General features: G+C 39.9%; 1 protein-coding gene across 4 annotated transcripts in view; it reads left to right on the forward strand.

The window, feature by feature from the left end:
• The window catches only part of APLP2 (amyloid beta precursor like protein 2), a 64,556-nt gene that overhangs the window by 32,083 nt on the left and 10,638 nt on the right, over nt 1–21,835 (forward strand). For 2 of the 4 annotated variants that reach the window (XM_042471761.1, XM_042471762.1), the window contains exons 3-11: nt 624–753; nt 6,339–6,451; nt 10,833–11,035; nt 11,335–11,549; nt 15,146–15,313; nt 17,730–17,860; nt 18,287–18,361; nt 20,141–20,299; nt 20,965–21,093. In XM_042471761.1, coding sequence (XP_042327695.1) covers nt 624–753; nt 6,339–6,451; nt 10,833–11,035; nt 11,335–11,549; nt 15,146–15,313; nt 17,730–17,860; nt 18,287–18,361; nt 20,141–20,299; nt 20,965–21,093 — 1,323 coding nt within the window. The remainder of the gene's footprint in view (nt 1–623; nt 754–6,338; nt 6,452–10,832; nt 11,036–11,334; nt 11,550–15,145; nt 15,314–17,729; nt 17,861–18,286; nt 18,362–20,140; nt 20,300–20,964; nt 21,094–21,835) is intronic. The other 2 variants (XM_042471763.1, XM_042471764.1) reach the window with 1 other exon arrangement.

Here is a 21,835-nt window from a genome sequence, read left to right on the forward strand (position 1 = left end):
CTTTCAAGATCTCCTGAAAGTCAGTGCTGCCCCTTAAACCCTGACAATTGCCCATTTCCACTTGAAAGTATCTCTATTCAACAGTGTCCACCCAGTGAACCGTCTAACTAAAAAGATTGTATGTACAGTGCTGTGTAAATTTACAGCGCTTCATAAATAAAGGTTAATAATAATAATAATAATAATAATAATAATAATAATAATAATACCAAACCAGGATTGATCCTGATTTTGAGGACTATCATTAATTAAAGCAGAAAATGTTTAGAGAGGGAGAAATGGGGGATTGTGTTAGCAGAAGGTCTTATGTGGTTTTAGCATTATGAATGGTGGTTTAGTATTTTGTGAACCTGATTATTATTTGTGTATTATACGGTTTTGATGAATAAATCAATTGAAGTTAGCCCTCCATATCCATGGATTTTGCATCCTTTGATTCAATCAACCACGATTTGAAAATATTCACCATCACCTCAAATTCTAAAAACAAATGCTTGATTTTGGTGTTTTATGAAAAGGTTGCAATTTTACTGTACCCCCCCCCAATGGATTTTGGGAACCAAACCCCGGTTTATACCAAGGTCTCACTCTATTTTTACTGTGTTTTTCCCCCCTGTAACTAGATCTACCCAGAGCTTCAGATCACAAATGTTGTGGAAGCCAATCAACCAGTCAATATTGAAAACTGGTGTAAAAAGGGCAAGAAACAGTGCAAGGGCCATACCCATATTGTTGTGCCCTTCAAGTGTCTTGGTAAGTACGTCAAGTTAATATATGCCACTTCCAGTGCAGCTTCTATTATTTTCCTTCATTACTGCTCCTTTTCAACATTCACATTTCAGATCTTTACAATATTGATATTTACATTAGTGTTTCTCTCAGTACCAAATACTGTATCTGCAAATCACAGCCTCACAAGTACCTGGAATTCATTTTCTATTTCATTAGGAGCTGGAATTAATCTTTTAGGATTAATGATGGTGTTTGTCTTGGATTTAACAGAATATTTCTGTAGCTTGTTACTTGCACTGAGCCTTTGAAATGAGGAGAACCAAAAACTTTACTCCAGTGCAGAACGCTGTATTAATGCTTAACAATGATTTAAGATAGAAGCAGCAAGCTTCAGCTGGATTTAGCCACTTTTTAAATAGATTGTATTTATGACATCTTTCCTTGGAAGAAGCTAACCTTAATTTGGTATGTGAATCTCCTGTTAGATGTGCCTTGGCAAGCTTGTTCCAATTTGGCTCTACTATATTTAAACCTGGTTATTTCAGATGGTCTCTTACTGGAAGCCAAAAACTTAAAATATTTCAAAAACATAAACAATCACTGATACTTATAGATAGTTTTCACCCAGGTGAACCGTGACACTTATTTATGGTACAGACCTTACTTATCTCTCTGTTTGGCACTAAGCATAGACAGGTTGTAATGTTAATGCATGTGTTGTTACTACCTTTGCTAAGGTGCTTGAAGTATTTGTAGTTCGTGTTAGCCCATAAAGTGCTCGTGCTCATGGCTCAGATGTTCAGAAGCAATTCCTTATCTAGCTTGTGTTGTATGTCAGTGGCTTGTGTGTTCTGAGAGTCGTTGCATGAAGGCTCAAAGAATAAATTCATGTGTGGATTTATGATGGATACTGTTGGTCCCTGCAAGATTTCCAAGCAGTTCATGAACACAAAAGCTTAGTACATAATACTTCTTAGCAGATTAGGTGTCTTTGCCCTTGTAACCGAGGATAAGATAGCTAAGGCCCTGCATGTCAGTCATACTAAAAGAGAACAAAACAAACTCATCCTTCATCCTTCAGGAATGAAGAGCATATATGAAGAAATGATAACATGGCCCAGCACACACTTTTGCCAATCCAGGGTCTTTGTTGGGAAATGCCTCATCAGTTGGATGTTATTCAGAATTCAAACTAGATAAAGAAGTGTTGTGTTCATTTGGCTGCACAGACAACAGTGGTGTAGGCTGGGATAATTCCATAGGTTTAGAGGATTTTAAATGTTTTGTTTATGCTCATGGCATCTTGGAGGAGGCATTAAAATGATGCCATGCTCCACTGAGTTTGGATCTCTGAGATGTGATTTTTTTTTTTACTTCACATACCTGAATACAAAAATCTGTGATGCATTTGGTTATGAGTGTTTATTCTCTAAAATCAGTAAGCTACCCACATCCTTGTCTTGCTCCTATTGAAGACACAGATCTTGGATGCCTTACATTTTTCAGAAAATAAGCTCTTGCATTGAGATGCCCTAGATGTTGCATGAAATAAGCATGAGAGGTACTTTCTCTGTTACTCTGGAGTAAATGTTGTTTCTCATGATATGGCTTCCAGCTGGAGCTGTTTCTATGGCAGGATTGCTACATTACTAAATGAAAGGGAAAAGTGTGTGTACAGAGGTGTCACTCCCTAAAAATGTTATGATTCTTGCTTATATCTGCATAGTGAATTTAACACTCATGAGCATTGGCGTGCCATTGAGATATGCTTTGTAGATAGTTTCAGCATTCACGCAGCAGTTCTGTGAAAGGTTTCACACATAATGTGTACTTAAATTATGGAGAGTTGTGAAATGCTGTTCAGAAAAAAAAAGCATTTTGGAGTAGATCTGTTAAATGGTTTTAGAACTGTAAATAGGTGAACTGTGCCTGTAAAAAGTATAGCTTTCCTCCTGTCAAAGCACTTATTGTACTCATGCAAACAATGCAGTACTGTCTCTTCCATGCTGCCTTAGTCTTTTTGACAGGATTCCACCTGCTGTTGGAAACTTAACCTTGCACTCCTTGTAGGTGGATTTGCTTTTTCTTTCCTTATAGCACTTGGGAATGAGATGCAATTAGTACTCTTTCTGAACTGTAAATGTGTCTAACAACAGGATGGTGGGAGTGGGAGAAGGACCAAGTGTGATGAAGTATTGAAATATTGTCTGTGTTCCCGTACTTTGCATCAAACATTGATCAGAATGGAGACATTAGTCAAGAAATAAGAAGACTAGGAATGGGAAGGGCAGCGATGAAAGAACTAGATAAGATCCTAAAGAGTAAAGAATATACAAATGAGTACTAAAGTTAGAATTGTCCAATCCGTCGTATTCTCTGTCATCACGTATGGGTGTGAGAGGTGGACAGTGAAGCAAGCGGATAAAAAGAAAAACTAAGTTGACATGTGGTGCTGGAGAAGAGCATGGACGATACAATGGACAGACAATAAAGCAAACAAATGGGTCCTTGAACAAATCAAGCCTGAGCTCTCCCTGGAAGCCAAGATGATCAAACTAAGGCTGTTGTACTTTGGCCCCATCGTGAGAAAGGACAATAATGCTAGGAAAGGTGAAAGGCAGTAGAAAGTAAGGAAGATAGCACACCAGACGGCTAGAGTCTCACAGGCCTGAATCTACAAGATCTAAGAAGAACAGTGATGGATGCGGGTCTTGGAGATGTGTCATCTACAGTGTCCCCATGAGACAAGATTGGCTTGAGAACAACTAATAAACAACAAGAACTACTTGGCTAAGCCCTTGTATAGCAAGAAAATGCCTCTTCTGTTTGATTTCACTGTGAAGCAGTAGTATTGTTTCACTGATCTTGAGGGAGGAACATGCATACCATAGCTATGGCAACTTCCCTAGAAACTGTATAAAGGACAGAATTTGATAGGATTGGCAAATGCCTCTAAACACACAGAGGAAATTCAGTTTATGTATGTGTTTTCTTTTCAAATTGAAATCACTCACATTTCATTTTATTTTATTGCTTGGCTGTACTGAAGATATCTTGTTCTCAGTTTCCTGGCCACATGGTACCAACCAATGGTGCAAATTCAACTTCATTTGGCTAAATTATTGGGTTGCTCTTAGGTTTAGCTTTGATCAAGTCAGAGAAAAATTTACAGCTGTTTAGAAGTGGCAACAGGTTATTTTAATGAAAGTGCACTGATAAATTTGTTGAGGTTGTAATCATAGCTATATTTTCACTAAAGCACTTCATTAATGCTCAAACAGTTCCTTGGGTTCAGAGAAGACTTTGTTGGAAAAAAAGAGGTTGAGATTTTGTATCAACCTTAAAACCCAAATAAGCATTTGTAGCTGATTGTTTTGAGAAGTAGATCTTTAGTATGAATTTTGCACTGTATTGTTTATGACTTGTTGGTACATTTTCTTATTATTAAAATGTTAGATGTATTTTAAATTTACTATTAATTTCACAGTTAATACTAGATCATAGTTTATTATAAATGTTCTTGTGTTATTTGTTCAGATTGTCAGATTGCTTCTTTGAACAGAGTCATTTGTGGAGCATGTGGGCATAAATAAAAGTGGCTTTTTAAAATATATTAATCCACCATATAGAGCAGAACATTCTTTAAGCTACTACTTCTCTGTTCTGTAGTTGGTTTATTTTTGTCTTTGTGGCTTCCATATGTGTCCTTTCCTTTTGCTTGATTCGCCAAAGTGTAGAATAGGGGCGGCCAAAATATTGTCCTTGGGCTGCATGTGCCCCCCCCCAAAGGGAGTTTGTATGGCTTCCAGGACCCCTCACAGAATGTTAAAATATGATCAAGAATGCTACAAAAGGGCCTTTACATTAATTTTACCATAGAATCATAAAATTGGAAGAGACCTCAAGGGCCATCCAGTCCAGCCCCCTGCCATGCAGGAACTCTCAATCAAAGCATCCCTGATGGATGACCATCCAGCTTCTGTTTAAAGACCCCGAAAGAAGGAGACTCAACCACTTTCCAAGGGAGTGTGATCCACTGTTTAATAGCTCTTACTGTCAGGAAGTTCTTCCTAATGTTGAGGTGGAATCTCTTTTCCTGTATCTTGCATCCATTGTTCTAGATCCTATTCTCTGGAGCAGCAGAAAACAAGCTTGCTCCATCCTCAATATGACATCCCTTCAAATATTTAAACAGGGCTATCATATCAGCTCTTAACCTTCTCTTCTCCAGGCTAAACATACCCAGCTCCCTATGTCTCTCCTCATAAGACATGGTTTCTAGACCTTTTACCATTTTGGTTATTTGGGGGTCCCCCAGGTGTGTGTGTGTGTGTATGCACTGTGTGTAGGGCATGGGGGAATTTCCACCATGGGGAGGGGGCCAAACCAATTTAGGCAGCAGAGAAGCCTTTTTTTGAAAGAGGATGTTATTTCTATTAATAAAACGGTCTCTCCGGGTTCTAAAATGGCCTGGGAAGTCCCCACCCCCAATAGTCTAAAGTGTCCTCTGTGTCACCTAGAAGATAGTTGGGGTCCACCCCCTTTTTGTGTGCAGATATAGTTCCTGTTGGGGGATTCTGCCCCCCAGAGTCTCCTGGGGGAACCAATGTGGCCCCCTAGCCTTCTGCAGATGCCCACTTATTTAGAAGACGAGTGGGGTATATTATATGCCCCCCATGGAACGTAATGCCTCCAGATTCATGCAATTGATCAATGAGGTTTGTTGAGGTTTATATCAAAATTTCTGCACAGGTTTGGTTTGATTTCAAAGGGTCTGCTTTTTTTAATATTTAGTAAGTGCCTTATGGATGTCTGTTTTAAATTCTTGTCATAAAGTAATGTTTTACTTGGATTTATTGTTTAATCTTTTTTAAACTGTTGTTGTAACTGTTTTGTTTTAGCTTTCATTGTAAGCCTCTCCGAATGCCATTTTGGCAAAAAGGCCAGATTGGATGGATGGATAGATAGATAGATAGATAGATTTAAATAACTTCTCTGAAAGACTCAGTTTTAATGGTTCAAATCAGTTTTATGTCACCATCGGGTATGAATCTGTTTAAATATAATTTTTCTAGTAGAAGAACACTTACTGTTTTAATAAAGTCTTAATAAATATTCATAGATGCAAATTTCATAAGAAGATAAGTACACTAAGCAATTATTCTGAATTGTTTTCAGTTCATCAAACGTGGATGCTTTGCATTTGTATTCATATTTCTCTTCATCTTTCAGATCTAGTCCATCTCCCCAAATTCTCTGTTCATTGACAGATTTTTAGAGTTATACATGAGTATATGTAGTATCTATGCTTCATGCATTTTAAATGCTTATTCACGTAATATTTTCTTTCTTCCTCTTTGGATTAACCAAAAATCCTGGAATTCTCAAGATCAAACCTAGAATACGTGCACCTGATTATTATTATATGAACAGCAATATGTTGACATAGGGCTTGGTTTGCCCTATAGCTCCCTTAGGATATGAATAACAACTGCACCTTTTCTGAAATGAGGAAATTTAGTAACATCTTGAGCTAGAAATATAAGTTTTGGGATGGTGTATGAGCTTGCAGTTGACTTACAGTTTTGTTTTTCTTTCCCCTGCAGTGGGTGAGTTTGTCAGTGATGTGCTCTTGGTTCCAGAAAAATGCAGATTCTTTCACAGGGAGCGGATGGATGTGTGTAAAAGTCACCAGTACTGGCACACTGTAGCAAAAGAAGTAAGTGGCTGTAAGAGGACCGAACACATTATCTCCCAGAGCATCCCATGATAAGAAACTGTGGCACACCTTGAAACACAAGACTGGAAATGCCTTTCTCTTTCTAAGCAATAATAGAAAGGATTCAGCTTGTACCAAATCTGAAACACATCTCTAAGTTGTTGTGTTTGACTGTTATTAAGCTAGCAACATAATGCAATTGAAACCATGACCTAAATGCGTATTCAGTCTGATTTGTTTAGTGAAATGATAAGCCATTTACTCCCAACTCACAGAAATCCCAGTTTTACAAAATAAACCAGTTTGTGGACTCCAGTTTGTGTTAGTTTCATGTAAACACTGACTGTTTATAGAAGCAATGTTCCATTTGCAATAAGGTCTTCTGTCAGCAAAACGAAATAGCATAATTGAGTCTTAAAGCCACTGGATTTGGGACATATGAGACTTTGATTTAAGCCTTTGGAAATCCTTGGAAGCAGGGCCATTAAATTTGAGAATGTTGTTATGTGCTTTTAGAGAGAGCTTCATAAAATGCTAATGAGAAATGCTCATCTCTTCACTTCTTTGGTTTAAAACAAATAGTATGTGCACTTTATATTTAGGCTGTGCACAATTCTAGTTCTTCGTAGTCTGCCTTTCTCTCACAAATGGGTTATCTTGCACAGTGCACCTTTCAGAACTTTCTAGAGTGTTGCATAAGCATTTGGGCGGTAGCCCTGTCCACTTCACCACTCCTGTATATGCGCTTTCTTGCGAAACCACCAGCTCCCTCTTGTCCACGACTGAAGCATCATCGATAGGAACTGTGTTCTTCAGACTGGTTTTGTGAATGTTCATGGGCTTTCTTTGGCCTGTTTGGTCCCAAGAATATACTGGTGGTTGTGGTGCTGGCGTTTGAGGTTGCATTTGCTGTTTGAACTATTTCTTCTACTGGTGTTCTTCAAGAAGTGTGTCTCCTGGGGTGCTACGATCCTGGAAAAAGATGGACACCTGAAGTGTCTTTTCTGCCTTGGCATAACTTGTGTGGTTGCCTCCTGTGCCAATTGTACTGTCTTTACAAGATGGAATAGTGTTTGAAGGCACTCATATATGAATACAGAACCTCAGGCCTCAAGTGCCATCTTATCAGCCTTCGGAATCAGTCAGTATGGAACTGATAGAGCCAGTTTCTTTTAACACAGCCTTAGCCACAGGGCCAGCTTCTGGTTCATCTGGCAGTCAATTGTTTACTGGCAAAGTTGCCTCTGTCCCTTCCAAGGATGTACAGTCCACCTCTGACAGTTAGGTGGTGTTTTCACAGTTTCTTATGCTTGGCCAATCCCTGGAGGTAGAAGTGGAGTCAGTTGGGAAGTGTTAGTGTTTATGCTTTTTTCCCCTTCCCTCTTCTCATGAGGTTAATAGCCATGTTCTCCTGGGACTGAGTGTTCTGTAACCTCATCTTGCCATGGTGGCCCCAGTAGTCACCCATCTGGTTTTGCCCCTCTTCACTCGTCTGGAGAGGCCTGCATTTGACTTCCTTGCAGACTAGATCTTCTCACCTTGTACCAAGGTCAGGACAAACACCCTGACCTCAACACCCTCAACCTCATGGCATGGAGGATTGTTCACTAGCTTCCTTGCCTTTTGCTGTCAGTGACATTGTTACTGCTACTCATTGACATTCCACCAGACACTCGTACTTTTAGAAGTGGAGAAGACTTCTTGACTCCCCTTCGCATCCGTTCTTCCAAAACCATGTTTTGGATTTCTTGCTCATTGTATTCCAGGGGCTTGCTCATTGCTCCAGTGTTACCTTGTTGCAATTTCTATGAACTTTAAGCTGATTAGAAAAGGTTTCCTGTTTCCTTGATCCTCTTGTGAAGAGGTTCTTCAAGGGTTATAAAAACCTCCATCTGCTGGTGTTGGGCTCGACGCTACGGTGGAGCTTGGAAGTCATTTTGGTCCAACTTCGTAGAACGCCCTTTGAACTACCTGCAATCTCATGTTGTTTTCTTGGAAAATTGCCTTCCTGGTTGCAATCATGACTGCATGATGTGCTAGTGAACTCTGTGCTCTCCACCTGGACCATCCATACTTGAACTTTCATCCCAATCGAGCCATCTTGAGACCCGACATTGCCTTCCTGCCTAAGGTCATGTCTGCTTTCCATGTCAACCAGGACATTGTTTTGCTGGCTTTCATGCAGAATCCCACTCTAGATGTACAGAATGCTTTGACTTTTTATGTCAACAGGACTTCAGCTTTTTGGACATCACAAAGACTCTACTTTGTGTGTGTGCTACTCTTTGGCTCAGAAAGGACTGTCTGTTTTAACACAGCACTTCTTGAATTGATTAGTATGAACTGGCTTGCAGAGACCCTTCAGCTTCAATTTGAACCCATTCTACATTGGTTGTTGCTTGTCTTCTGATTTTTTGGCCGGTGTACCACGTGACATTTGTCCAACAGCTATCTGGTCACAGCCAATTACTTTTATAACTTATTACATACTGCCTTCAGGAGATAGGTACTTTTATTCTTCCATATCTTGACTGTATTATTGACATTTCACAGCAATTTTGTCTTCTGAAACTTGGTTTTGTATTGTGTATTGACATTTCAGATTAAATCTGTCTTCTGAAACTTGTTATGGATTGATATTACCTTGTGTGGGTAGGGGGGGATGTTCTCCTCATGTTTGATGTATTGCATTGATTTGATGTTTAGTAAGCTTCTGTTTTGTTTGCAATGATACTCCTGCCTCCTACTCGGTGTATCTTGCTTAGTCTCCCATTTGTGTGAGTCACAGAGACCACGAAGAAGAAGGACAAGTTGTATACTTGTAACTAGTTCTTTGAGTGTCATATGTGGACTCAGACAACCCCACCCATCCTCCCCACATCATGTCCTGTTTGTCCTTTGGATTGCTCCATCGGTGGAGCCATTGGAACTGATGGTTTCAGTGGAAAGGTTTTGATGGGAAAGCCTGTTTATAGCAGTACTGAAGGTGGGTAGGGCTACCACCAAAACGCTCTAGAAGATTCTGAAAAATGCTCTGCGTAGGCACGGGACAACCCATTTATGTGAGTTTACAGGTAACCACTGGAAGAACTACATTTACAGGTAAGCAACCTGTCCTTTGAAAGCTTCAGTGTATATTATATGTAAATGTATATTATAATTTTAAACTTTCCATGATGCCTGTATATTTATTAATGCATATACTAGTGATGAATAAATATACTACTGTGCAATTCTGATTGTTCGGCATGGATCTGTGGATTTGTGTTAGTTTTAGGATTGCATGTTATCTATTGAGCACCACTCTAAAATAGCATTTGGGGGCAGACTGTTCTGGCATCTCTTTGTATGTTCTACTAAAGTAGATGGTTCTATACTATTAATACATGTATAGCATAAGCAATAACAAGTATGGTATAGTGATATGAATATAGGTCTAGGACCCTAGAAGAATAGGGTTTGAATCAGATGCTGAAACCCACTGGATTAACCTGGACCCTGTTGCAAATGGCTGAACTGCGCATGGTTTGTCACTGAAGATAGATTGGAAACTGTAATTGTGCAAAATGTGGTGGTCTACATGTTGGTCTAGTGAGTTGGAATTTGTGGCCCCACTTTTGCACCAGCTGCACTGCTTTGTGGTACATTTCCTGGCCCAACTGAGAGTGATGGAATTAAAGTCTAAAATTTAAATGATATGTGAAAAGGTTATCTAAAGGAGCACCTTCACACATATTCATACAAAATGAGCTTCAAAGGCCTTGCGTGTATGCCTTCTAATAACTAGAGGGCCAGTGTGGTGTAGTGGTTTGGGCACTGGACTACAACCCTGGAGACCGGGGTTTAAATTTGATTGTAACCCGCCCTGATCCTCCGGGGAGAGGTGGGCTATAAACAACAACAACAACAACAATAATAATATTCCTGTTCAGCCATCTAAACCCACTGGGTAATGTTGGTCAGGTCACACTCAGCCTCAGAGGAAGGCAAAGGCAACCCCCTCTGAACAGTACTTGCCAAGAAAGCCCCATGATAAGGTTGCCTTAGAGCAGTGATGGCGAACCTATGGCACGCGTGCCAGAGGTGGCACTTAGAGCCCTCTCTGTGGGCACATGTGCCGTCACCCCAGCGGAGAGTTTGCCAGAGTTTGTTACTGGGAAGCAAGAGGGACATGGCACTTTGCAATAAATAAGGGGGTTTGGGGTTGCAGTTTGGGCACACGGCCTCTAAAAGGTTCACCATCACTGCCTTAGAGTTACCATAAGTGAGAAACAGCTTTAAGGCACACAGCAATGTAGCATATGTTGAGTTACATAAAAAAGTTTCTAGGTCAAAGTGGTTTGCGGGTATTTTTCTAATAGACTGCTTGAATACTGTGCAGGCCTGTTTGACTGAGGGGACAATCCTACACAGCTACGGCATGTTGCTTCCTTGTGGAGTAGACCAGTTCCATGGCACAGAGTATGTATGCTGTCCTCAGATCAAAATTGTGGATGAAGCACTTTCCAAAGAGGAGGAGGAGGAGGAAGAAGAAGAGGAAGAGGAAGAAGAAGAGGAGGATGAAGTCTATGACATTTACAAAAGGTGGCAATTACAGGTTCTATTATTTGGGGGGGGGGGTTCTGCAATGTTTTTCTCACTGGTCTAAAAGAAGAATTTGAGAATTATTGGAGAAGTTGAATCCATGTCAATAGTGGAAAAACAGAATAAGATGTTGTTTTGTGATTTATCGTTGGTTGCCTTTGCTTTTATGTTTTGTGCCTGTGTGTCCTATGTATGTTGGTCAGTTCCCTTTATCAACAAATTTAGTAGTGTTCTGCTAGTGGATTGTGCCTGTTGCTTGCAAATAGCAATTTATTATCTTCTCATCATCTCCTTTTTAGTGAGTTGCCTACTGAGGCAGATACAGATGATTTCACAACAGTAGCTGTGGAGATGGATGAGGAGGAGGAAGAGGAACAGGAGGAAAATGAAGACGAAGTGGTGGTAGACCAGAATTATTATTTTGATGATTATAAAGATTACAATGAAGAGCCTCCAACAGAGCCAGGCAATGAAAAATCTCTCTCTCAGAAAGAAATAATGAGTGATGTGAAAGGTAAGCAGCCACATTTCACCTTCATTTGGCTTTTCTCTGTTCCAGCTGTTGTCAGTGGATGTTAGCAACCCATAATTTGAGTAGGAAGTTGCCAGTCTCTTGGATGTTTTAATTGCCAAATAGGTCAAAAAAGAAAAGCTCACATGCCACTTATAGAAGATGGTTCATTTTTTTTCCTACTCTTGAGAGAGTAGAAACAACTTAGTAGCAACACAGTTTTCTTTGGCACTCAGAATAAGCTCCCTTTTACAAAGCAGCATTGAAATATGTTTGTGCAGTCTAATTTTGGGGGAAAATACTGTAGATTGAAATGTGGTTTCAAAAATGTGTTACCAAGGTGACAAGCCATTCAGATTTTCTTCTGAATGGTGGAGCTAGCTTGCTTAAGTATAAGGCCACCCTACTTAAACATAAAATAGCTTGTCAGCGATACGTTTTTGTTAATGTTAAAACATATCCATCAGATAGCTCCTATATTTCACAATAAGCTAAACCTAATGCAATCAGTTCTATTTGTTCTGTACAAATGCTTGCAACACTTGCTTGAGAGTGTGGCTGAAATCCTATTGTTATTCCCAACTAGATTAGAGGCATCACACCAGTTGATTTTTCTCATATATTGACTCACCATTCAATAATAAAGTCAATGGGTCTACTCTGGTTGGATCTAACCACCAGGATTCCAGCCTATCTCTGTCCATTTACCACATGTTTGGCATATCAATGTCTGCAAACAACCAAGTACTATACTGTTAATTTACTGAAGAGATTCAAGCAAGCAAAACTCCTTTTAGCAGCTCCTTCCTTGTTCATAAACCTCTGGAGTCCTGGAGGTAACTTCATTTGCTGAAAAAGAAGATTAGCTTGTGTGTGTAGTGTGGCTGACTTGGACCGCATCCTGTTGATTTCTCTTTCTTCCTTTGGTGAGATTTTTTTGAAATTTCAGATTGCACTAATTTGAGATTTACACTCATTAAAGCAGTCTTCCTTCAACAACTTTGATTGAATAACCAATTTTTTCTTTGGATAAAACCCAAATATGTTGGTGTTTTCTGAAGTCACTTGGATGCAGTTGACCTAATCACTGCATCATGATTAAGGCACATCAGTTTACAAACCAGATGGTTATCCAAAAAAGTAGGTTTAGGTTCTCTTACCATCCAGGAGAACAGGGAGACCATTAAAGTTTTGATTTATTATTAGCATCTGTTAACTACTACTCACATTACATCTGTGTCCAAGGTAATAGATATAGTGCGCTTGCGTTATACGTGGCTTTGAGCGTATGTGCTCAAGCCGCAGGGAGCACGCAGGGTAGCCCTTCCCATTCAGATGAATGGGCGTGCGTGCCGCCGCGCTGCCACACACACAAGCCCCATTCAAATGAATGGGGCTCCAGCATAGGAAGAATTTGCCTTACGTGCGCGGGGGGGGGGTCCGGAACAGATTCCCCCATGTAAGGTGAGTTTCCACTGTAATTTGAGGAAAAACCCCAGCACCAGGGAAACACTAGTGCACCTAATAGCAGAGAAAGATAACCTTTTCCTGGGGCAAGACCATTTGGATTTAGTGTATGAATGACAGAAGGAGTTCAGTACCATTCAGCTGATTTGTTTTTGAGTGTGATTCAGATGGCTGCTTCACACCTTAACAAGGTACCTTTTCTGTGATTAGTAATTTTCTGTTCTGTGGTCAGTAGTGTAGTATTCTAAATCTTAGACCTCTCAGCTCGGTATCCCTTTGCAGCTGAGTTGATGTGTAGTGGGAGATGTTGAAACCCATGGCTTTAATATATTCACAGTCTTGGCTTCTGTCCTGTAACTGTTCTAAAATGAGATCATACCCTGTTGCTATGCAGAAGGACAAAATTTCAATCTTCTAATGTTTCTACAACAGTTGTGACTGAGGTTTTAATTGTAAATAAAATAATTTCTCTGATGACAGATTTGTTTCCAAGCTTCCATTCACACATGTTAGACTACCAAATGCCTTCCATATTGAATGTTCTGGTGCTTGAAAGACACCCATTCTTCTAAATGTTTAGACCATACCTAGTCAACTTTTGTTGTTGTTCTCCAACATGGACACTGCATTTTGTCCCCTGTTCCCCCAATATGCTACCCTAAGCATAGCTAGGCGTTGTTTCTCTCCATTGTTTTCTGTGCAGTTGGAATTTGAAGCCTCATTTTTCTGTGCCTCCACTGGGGCTGCAGCCCCATTTTGTGATACATGAAAGCATAGTCCTCACTGGAGTAGTAAACTGTGCCAGGACTTTATCTCTTTATACTGTGTATAGGAGCTTAATATAGTTTCTCCATAAAAAAAGCAACCCTTTTCTTCCACGTAAAAATTAAAAATGTCAGGAAGATGGGTAGACTTAGAATGTATCTCTTTGACAAACTCTCTTTGCAGGTGGAGGCTTTGTTTTTGGTAGCATGGAGAAGCATCTGGTTATGGGAGTCCCAGCCTGCATTTTGTAGTGATACACACCAGTTTGAAGTTACCACTTATTGAACATTAAGTCAGAGACACAGATTTTTTTTAAAGTTTCTGTCTAAAACAAGACATTAAAAAGGGTTCCATTTTTCCAGTCTCTCTTGCTCCCCTTATGATGGTAATGAAATTCATGTCATCTTGATGCTTGTCTGGTACAATACTGGAAGTCTTTCTGTTATGGTTGTTCTGTGATAAAGATGAGGAACTTTGCTGACCCTGTTGGCCAAATTCCATTTCAATAAGCTACTTGGGGCATTCCAACCATTGAGAATGGGGAAAAACCTGTCTGAAAGCTGGGAAACCAGCAAACAAATGATGTTATGGGGAAGGGAGTGGAGAAAACCATACAGATGGGAAAAAAACATCTGGGGAAAAGAAGACAGATGAATAGAGGCACCAAGCCCACGCCGTGACCTAAATAGTAAACAGAGGCTTGCCTGCCTGGGCACTGGAGGCACATCACATCACATTTTAGTTGCCACACAAATGTGTCTGTTTCATAATCCCTTAATGGTATTTGTGGCTTCATGAGATCGTCACTGATTCTCAGGTTATTTTGCATAGTTTCCAAGGAAGCAGGGACTGAAACATATGTAAGTCCCACATGTCAGACAGCTAGCTGTGGTTTTGAAAGTGAAAGGTTAGATTGGGGGTACTGAAATAAGAAGGGATTTTCCTTCCACTAGTTCTGCTTGGGAAATGGTAGAAGTTTTTTTGTTTTTGGCCACAGAACCTGTCCTCTTGCCTGAAAACACTTTTGATGCATGAACTGAACAGAAACTTTCAGAGTTTCTTTCATCATGCAACATGACCTAGATACTGCTTCACTATAAAATCTAAATCTCCCCTCTTTGGGGTGAGGTAGAACTGGTCAAATTGAATGAGACTCCACCATTCTCAATGGGTGCTACTTTTGTACCCAGCAAATAGATTTCTTTTCAGTGATGGGAAATGTGGAAACATCTGGATAATAGATCTGCACAACCCCAGGCAAATGTCAATGTTTCAGCTAAGACTGACCTAGAGCCGTCATTGCTGTTGAAATAGCTTAGCAAAGCTGTGCTTGTCACCAGCTGATGCTTTAACCATCTCCCACACAGCTGTCTGCTCCCAGGAGGCGATGACAGGTCCCTGCCGGGCTGTGATGCCTCGTTGGTACTTCGACATGTACAAGAAAAAGTGCATTCGCTTTATATATGGAGGCTGCGGAGGCAACAGGAACAATTTTGAGTCAGAGGAATATTGTATGGCTGTGTGTAAAAAGATGAGTAAGTCCTGCCTCCCACTGGCCCTCTTGCAGCAAGCTGTTGTCCTGTCTGTCTTCTCATCCTTGATTCGCTCAAGGAAAGAGCTGTGTGTAGCCCTGTCCTCTGGATCCTGGTGTCTGCTGAAATGGTGTCTGTCCTGCAGTAGTCTCCTCTTGTCTCTGTACTGCCTTGGGTTTTAGGCTCAGCTTATGTTCTTGCAGCCAGGGAAGACTAGCTTTTCCTCACTCACTTGTCCACCTTTCCAAACACCTCTTGCCTTGCAAGACAGTAAATCCTATTCAAGACTATGAAGTTGGTATTGAGCTTCTGTTGGTTAAACTGCTGTTCTCATTCACCTCATCTGGCCCTTTTTCTTGCTGCCTTCTCATGGAATCATGCATTGCTTCAACTGCTTTCCTCACATTGTAGCCACTGGTAGAAATTCTCTTCAGTGCTATTTTTAATACAAAATTCTGTTTCATTTTCTGCACCATTAGAAATATGGGCCACAGCCCGATGACTCTATTTGATAGCTTGAGGCTTTTGCCACATTTTTCTCCCCAGCTCTTACAATAAAACTTCTCACAAAAATTAATCTATTGTTGAATTCTAGCACTTCGATTTTGGCTCTTGCAGAGGTCTTTTGAAAAGCTTTTTTTGTGCTCTCTAGGGCTTGGCAATCTGTCTATACACAGTGCTAATCCTATTTACAAAATGGGTTCCATGCAAATAACTTTTGATTAGGTGGATTTTGAGTGAAGTTGTGGGATAAAAGATGTGGATGTCAGAAGCTTTTCGGACAAAAGTTCATCCCACCCCAGAAAGATTTGGGAGTGGAAATTGGGCCTTCATATCAAATTCTGATGCAGAAAAACTATATATATCACCTGTCTAGTTTAATCTCCCATTTACAGAGAAGGATGTCTTCATATGAGCAGTGGGTGCTATGTGGCCAATCTTTCACTCAGTAATTCTTTCCCATGTTAAAGCATTGTGGATTGATGTAACAGATAAAAAGACCAATTTAGGATTTGATAGAAGTGATTGGACAGATGTGCTCTGTGCCATCTGATGGACTTAAATTTCAAAAAGATGGATTCACGCTATTTGGATTTGTGATGAGACCATTCTTCAAATACTTCCATTTTACTTTCATAAATACTTAGTAAAAGCTGTCATTTGCTTAAAAATAAAATAGGGCCAGTTGTTGTTGTTTTTTTGGGGGGGACCATATATATGCAAGACAGGTAACCAAACAGTTCAAAAGTGATTAAAAAAAAGATTAAACAGAGCAGTAAGAAGATAAAAGAACAAATACGTATACATGTTTTTTGTCTGTTATTGAAAAGAGACAAGCCAGATTCTGAAATCTAAGCATGCAGGTGCCACTTGAAAAAAAGGCCTTGTCCCTTTTCAATGCTGTATGTGTTCAGATGATGCACTATTTATCTCAGTACAGATTTGTATGATACACTAAGGTAATTCAGATACCCCAAACATATATCGTTTAGTGGTTCTTAATGTTAATTGTTCTATACCTCAGAGTGGTTCAGAATGCATGACTTCATACTGTGAATAGTCATAAATTGACAAAGGCATAAGCAATCTATACTGATCTTTCAGTGAAAGATTACAGTGTGGATTTGGCCAGGTGTCATGAAAGTAATAATGGCACACTTTCAAAAGCTTTAAGGCTTCTCTGGTAGCTGTCCAATTGTGACTGCATAAGTGGACTGTCTTCCTGTACCTCTGTTACATGACAAACAGTATGACCCCCATATCCATGGAGATTATGTACTAAAAGTCACTCTGGATATAATAAACTGTAGATAATAGGGAAACCTATTACTTTCAGTGAGACAGTGTGCAGCCCACACATGCCATACAGTCATACTGGAGGATCTAGAAATGCCTAGAGGGAACATTTTTTCAAATGTGGTTAAGTGCACAAGTGAATTAGAGAAGCTGTGGATATGGGGGTTGTACTATAACTGTTTTTGTTAGCCTTTCACCTGGTACCATGGTGGTGACAAACAAATCTGGAAGTGTATAATCTCTCCTTGGGGATTGAAATGTCAAACGCATGTGGGCATTTTCATCAAACATAACTGTGTATAGCCTTGTGTTCAGGCAGAACCTCTTGGGAAGGAGAAAGTGGCATCCTGAGCAATGTCTTCAGTTAGTTTTCCTAGGTAAAAGTGTAATTTGTGTAGGACACAATGAAGGATCTGGAGATACCTGTGCACATTGCTTGGCTTGCAGTTACGTAAACTTAGGTGCTGCAGAAAATTGGCAATTGATAGAAACCAAAGTGGAGGAGATGCTAAAATCTGTTTCTGTGGGTGGATCAATTGGCGTGACACTCTCCCTCATAGAAGCAGCTGCCTTCTCCAGGGCTACTAATGGAGTGAGTCTCCCTCACTTGTTTCCTTTCCAGTTCCTCCTACTCCTGTGCCTACTGATGATGTGGATGTCTATTTTGAAACACCAGCTGATGATAATGAACATGCTCGTTTCCAGAAAGCAAAAGAGCAGCTAGAGGTCCGACATCACAACCGCATGGACAGGGTATGTCCTCTCTAAGCAGTAGTGTTGTTGCTCTTTTTCTTTATCTTGGCAGCTTTGTTGTGGCTAACCAGCTTTCCCCCCATCATCAATTTGGTATGGTGCTTTTCCTTTTGGCCAAGTATTTCTCTCTCTCAAAAAATTTTAAGCTTGTCCTCTGGGTAGTAAAAAGCTTATAAGCCTTCCCAAGCTTAACTGCTAATTTGAGAGCCTAAATTAGACACTTCTGTCCATGATAGTTTTCTTTCCAAAGCTGTCTCTTAAGCTCCTACTAAGTTGTTGTTTTATAACTTCATAGTGAAAGAAACTCTGGAAATTGTATGTAACAGTAGAGTATTAAATATTGAAAATAAAGATTGCTGCATTGCATTGGAATAAATGTTGAATATCAGATTAAACCAAGTTTCTGTGCCTTCTGGAACTTTTTAGGTGAAGAAGGAATGGGAAGAAGCAGAGCGTCAAGCCAAGAATCTCCCAAAAGCAGAGAGGCAAACTCTTACACAGGTAGGGCAGTGCATCTCAGGAATACTGGACCTTCTTTTATGGTGCCTTTGCTGTAATCTATCTGCAGTAAGACTAAGGAAAGAAAACAGTTTTCATTGACTGGCTACTGGCCGGGGGATGTGTTTTTTGTTTTCATGGATACATTCTTCTGTCCTTAGAATGAGCAATTTTAAGTCTGTTTTTTTCCTGGTTGGTAAGAGGCGGTGAAGCCAACTCTTAAGAATGTCAGTAGTCTTGCCAAAATGGAACTCTAGGCATCCAGTGATGCCATCTTGAGTTGACACTGCTCAGATTCGGGAAATGCAAGTTTCTATTTGCACAAGATGGCAAAAAGCCATCAGGGTGAAATACTGCTGTCTTGGTGAAGTAGCACTTTATTTTAAGAATTTGGTCGTACAGGCTTAGAAATGTATTTATGCTAACAAAAGAACCTGTGAGCAACAAAATGGTTTGCAAATGAACCATCCCAAATAAACTTTCTCCATTACATTACATTCACTTACAAATTTCTCTTATTTATAAATTTTTTTAGAATCTAGTCTTAGTTTGTGGCAGAGGGTTTCACCCGTGTCTTTTAAAATTTAATCTTAAAAAATGCAAGAGTTACATGCAAGCTGAGAAAGAAACATAGTTCTGCATTCCTCTATAACATAGTGAAACCCAATTGCTAAGCTTGTTATTTCTATCCTGGAAGATAAAAAAGGAGGAAGAGAGGAGGAGTGGAATGACAAGGAATGTAGTAGTACCTTTAAGATTAACTTCTTTTTATTGTAGTATGAGCTTTCATGGATACAAACCCAGTTCCTCAGATGCAGTACAAGGGTGCTATCCAGACCTCATATTTACATAGATGTGAGAGCGGGAGGATAAAACATACCAGTAAGTTGGTCAATAGAAGCAGCAATATCTAAGAACTGTTGAAGAACATTTCAGCTGTCCTAGACATCAGGAATATATTTGAAGGTTGAAGTCCTTTAAGGAAATGACAAAGGAAGATTAGAAACAGAAACAGCTGAATTGAATTATATTCACATATTCCAATCCATTAGCAGAAGTATGAACAAAGATAATGATTTCATGACACGCTACATGTATTTCACACATGTACACTAACTGATCATTGGAAAGATCTGAAAGACATATACTGGCTTATATAGCTCTTTGAAATTTTAGTGCAAGAATAATGATTTTCATCTTTCTGGATCCTATTACATTCCATCCCACATCCACAACTGCATAAATATGCTTTATATCTTGAGGCCTGGATATCACTGTGTACCGCGTCTAAAGAACTGGCTCTATATCTGTGAAAACTCATGCTGAAAAGCAAACCAATTAGTCTTAAAGGTGTTTCTATATTTCTTCTTTCGCCTGCTTCTGCTCCCTTCTTCCTTTTAATGCTGCAAGAGACATGGCTACTTCTTAGAAAACCTCTGTTTTGAAGGGTATGAGATTGAAATTTGGAATACCAAGAAGTGGCTATGCTAGGAGCCCCTTAGAATATCTTTAGTTTCTGTTATTAAAAATAAATTTGTACCGCTGAAGTAGTTGTAAAATGGCTGTTGTAAATACCAATTCTACACCTGAATAGTACACCAAATTGAAATGTCTGACATATTTTTCACTACTGTATCTTGTGAACAGAATATAGGAGAATCAAAAACTATATCAACATTTTGCAGGTGCTATCTCATTAATGTATCTAGGTGAATAATCAGGATACCATTTATCTCTTTTCTACTGCTTAACAAACATTATTGCAACATCTTTCTTTGACAGAGATTCCAAGCAATGGTTAAATCACTGGAGAAAGAGGCAGCCAGTGAGAAGCAACAGCTTGTGGAGACTCACCTAGCTCGGGTAGAAGCCATGCTGGATGACCGCCGTCGCATTGCCCTGGAAAACTATCTAGTGGCTCTGCAGACTGACCCACCCCGGGTACGTTCCCCTGAGATGTTTTGGATCAGTGAATATAATAGAGAAGTCATAAGTGTCTGGAAGAAAAGCACACATTAGCAACTGGTGACAAAGATTATCAGAAGCAGGCAGACATCAACAGATTCTGCAAAAGCAAGCTATTTTGATGAAGCTTATTACAATGCAGCAGAGGTGAAGTGTTGTTTTAGTTGACCCGTCATCTTTCTCTCCCCTCATCAGTTACATCTCTTGGAAACTTACAGGATCAACAGTTAACCTTTTAAATAAGTTTCAGGAGTGCCCCAGACTGTCTAAAGCCAAGAAATACCCATTGTTTAAATCCACAAGTGGACTTCTGGGCACATCTTTTTGGTGTGGCCCCAAAGGGTCCCAGAGGCAGAAAATTGACACTGAAATCTACCATGGTTACCTACACCTGCAATTATGCATATCACACTGTAGTGCTCTTAATAGTTTCCAATTTTATTGTAAGTGTGGATTTTCTGCTTGGTCCAGTTCTGGCTTCTTTGCTGTTGCATGGTTTCAGGTCATGTATCTCATGCTCACTATGAAACCATGTGGTCTGAGGGTTTAAAGAGTGGGTCACGAACTGTGTTTCCTACTGAAATAGCTGGAAAGACTTTGTTCATTGTCATACTCTCACTGGCTTGGTTTAATGTTTGCAGCCTCATCGTATCCTCCAAGCCTTGAAGCGTTACATCCGTGCTGAGAACAAAGATCGCCTGCACACAATCCGACATTACCAGCATGTTTTGGCTGTTGACCCAGAAAAGGCTGCACAGATGAAATCACAGGTGAAGAGATGCCTAGAAAGTATTTTTATCTAATACTTAGGGCCAGTTCCTAGACTCATAGAACCTATTCTAGTTGAATGTGAACTGAATATATGGAACATGTCAGCTTAACAACATTGTAGTATTTTTTTTCCTTTCATGCACTAGGCAAATTTTGAATTATTTGGGCAGTATACTAAGCCATGCTTTAACATTACAAAAACAAACTGCAGCAAACGTCAGACTCATCAGCTCCTGCCTACTATGGAATGGATGTGAAACTCAAGTTTGGCTTCCATTACTAACCACAGGCTGTAGGTTGTATCCAAATTTGCCAAGTTGTAGTTCATCTTAACTACGATTTGCTTGAAAAAAGCCACATTTAAATGATAGGTTCTGAAACAGGATCTTAAACGTGGTTAAGATTAAACACAGTTCAAGATTTTAGCATGATGCCAAACTAAGATCCAAAACACACTGCAGTAATAATCCAGTTTGAGACTGCTTTAACTGCCCTGGCTCAATGCTAGGGAATTCTGGGAACTGTAGTTTTGCGAGATATTTAGCTGCCTCTGTCAGAGAGCTCTGGTGCCACAATAAGCAACAATTTCCAGGATTCCCTAGCACTGAGCCAGGACAGTTAAAGCGGTCTCAAAGTGGATTGACTACCAGTCCTGAAAAACACCAAAATAAACTTGGCACATGCAAATGAACACCACCCAGGGACAGGGGGTTTCCCACAGACAATGGATTACTGATGAAA

The sequence above is a fragment of the Sceloporus undulatus genome, chromosome 6 (genome assembly GCF_019175285.1).
Source record: "Sceloporus undulatus isolate JIND9_A2432 ecotype Alabama chromosome 6, SceUnd_v1.1, whole genome shotgun sequence".
In the NCBI taxonomy this organism is placed as follows: domain Eukaryota; kingdom Metazoa; phylum Chordata; class Lepidosauria; order Squamata; family Phrynosomatidae; genus Sceloporus; species Sceloporus undulatus.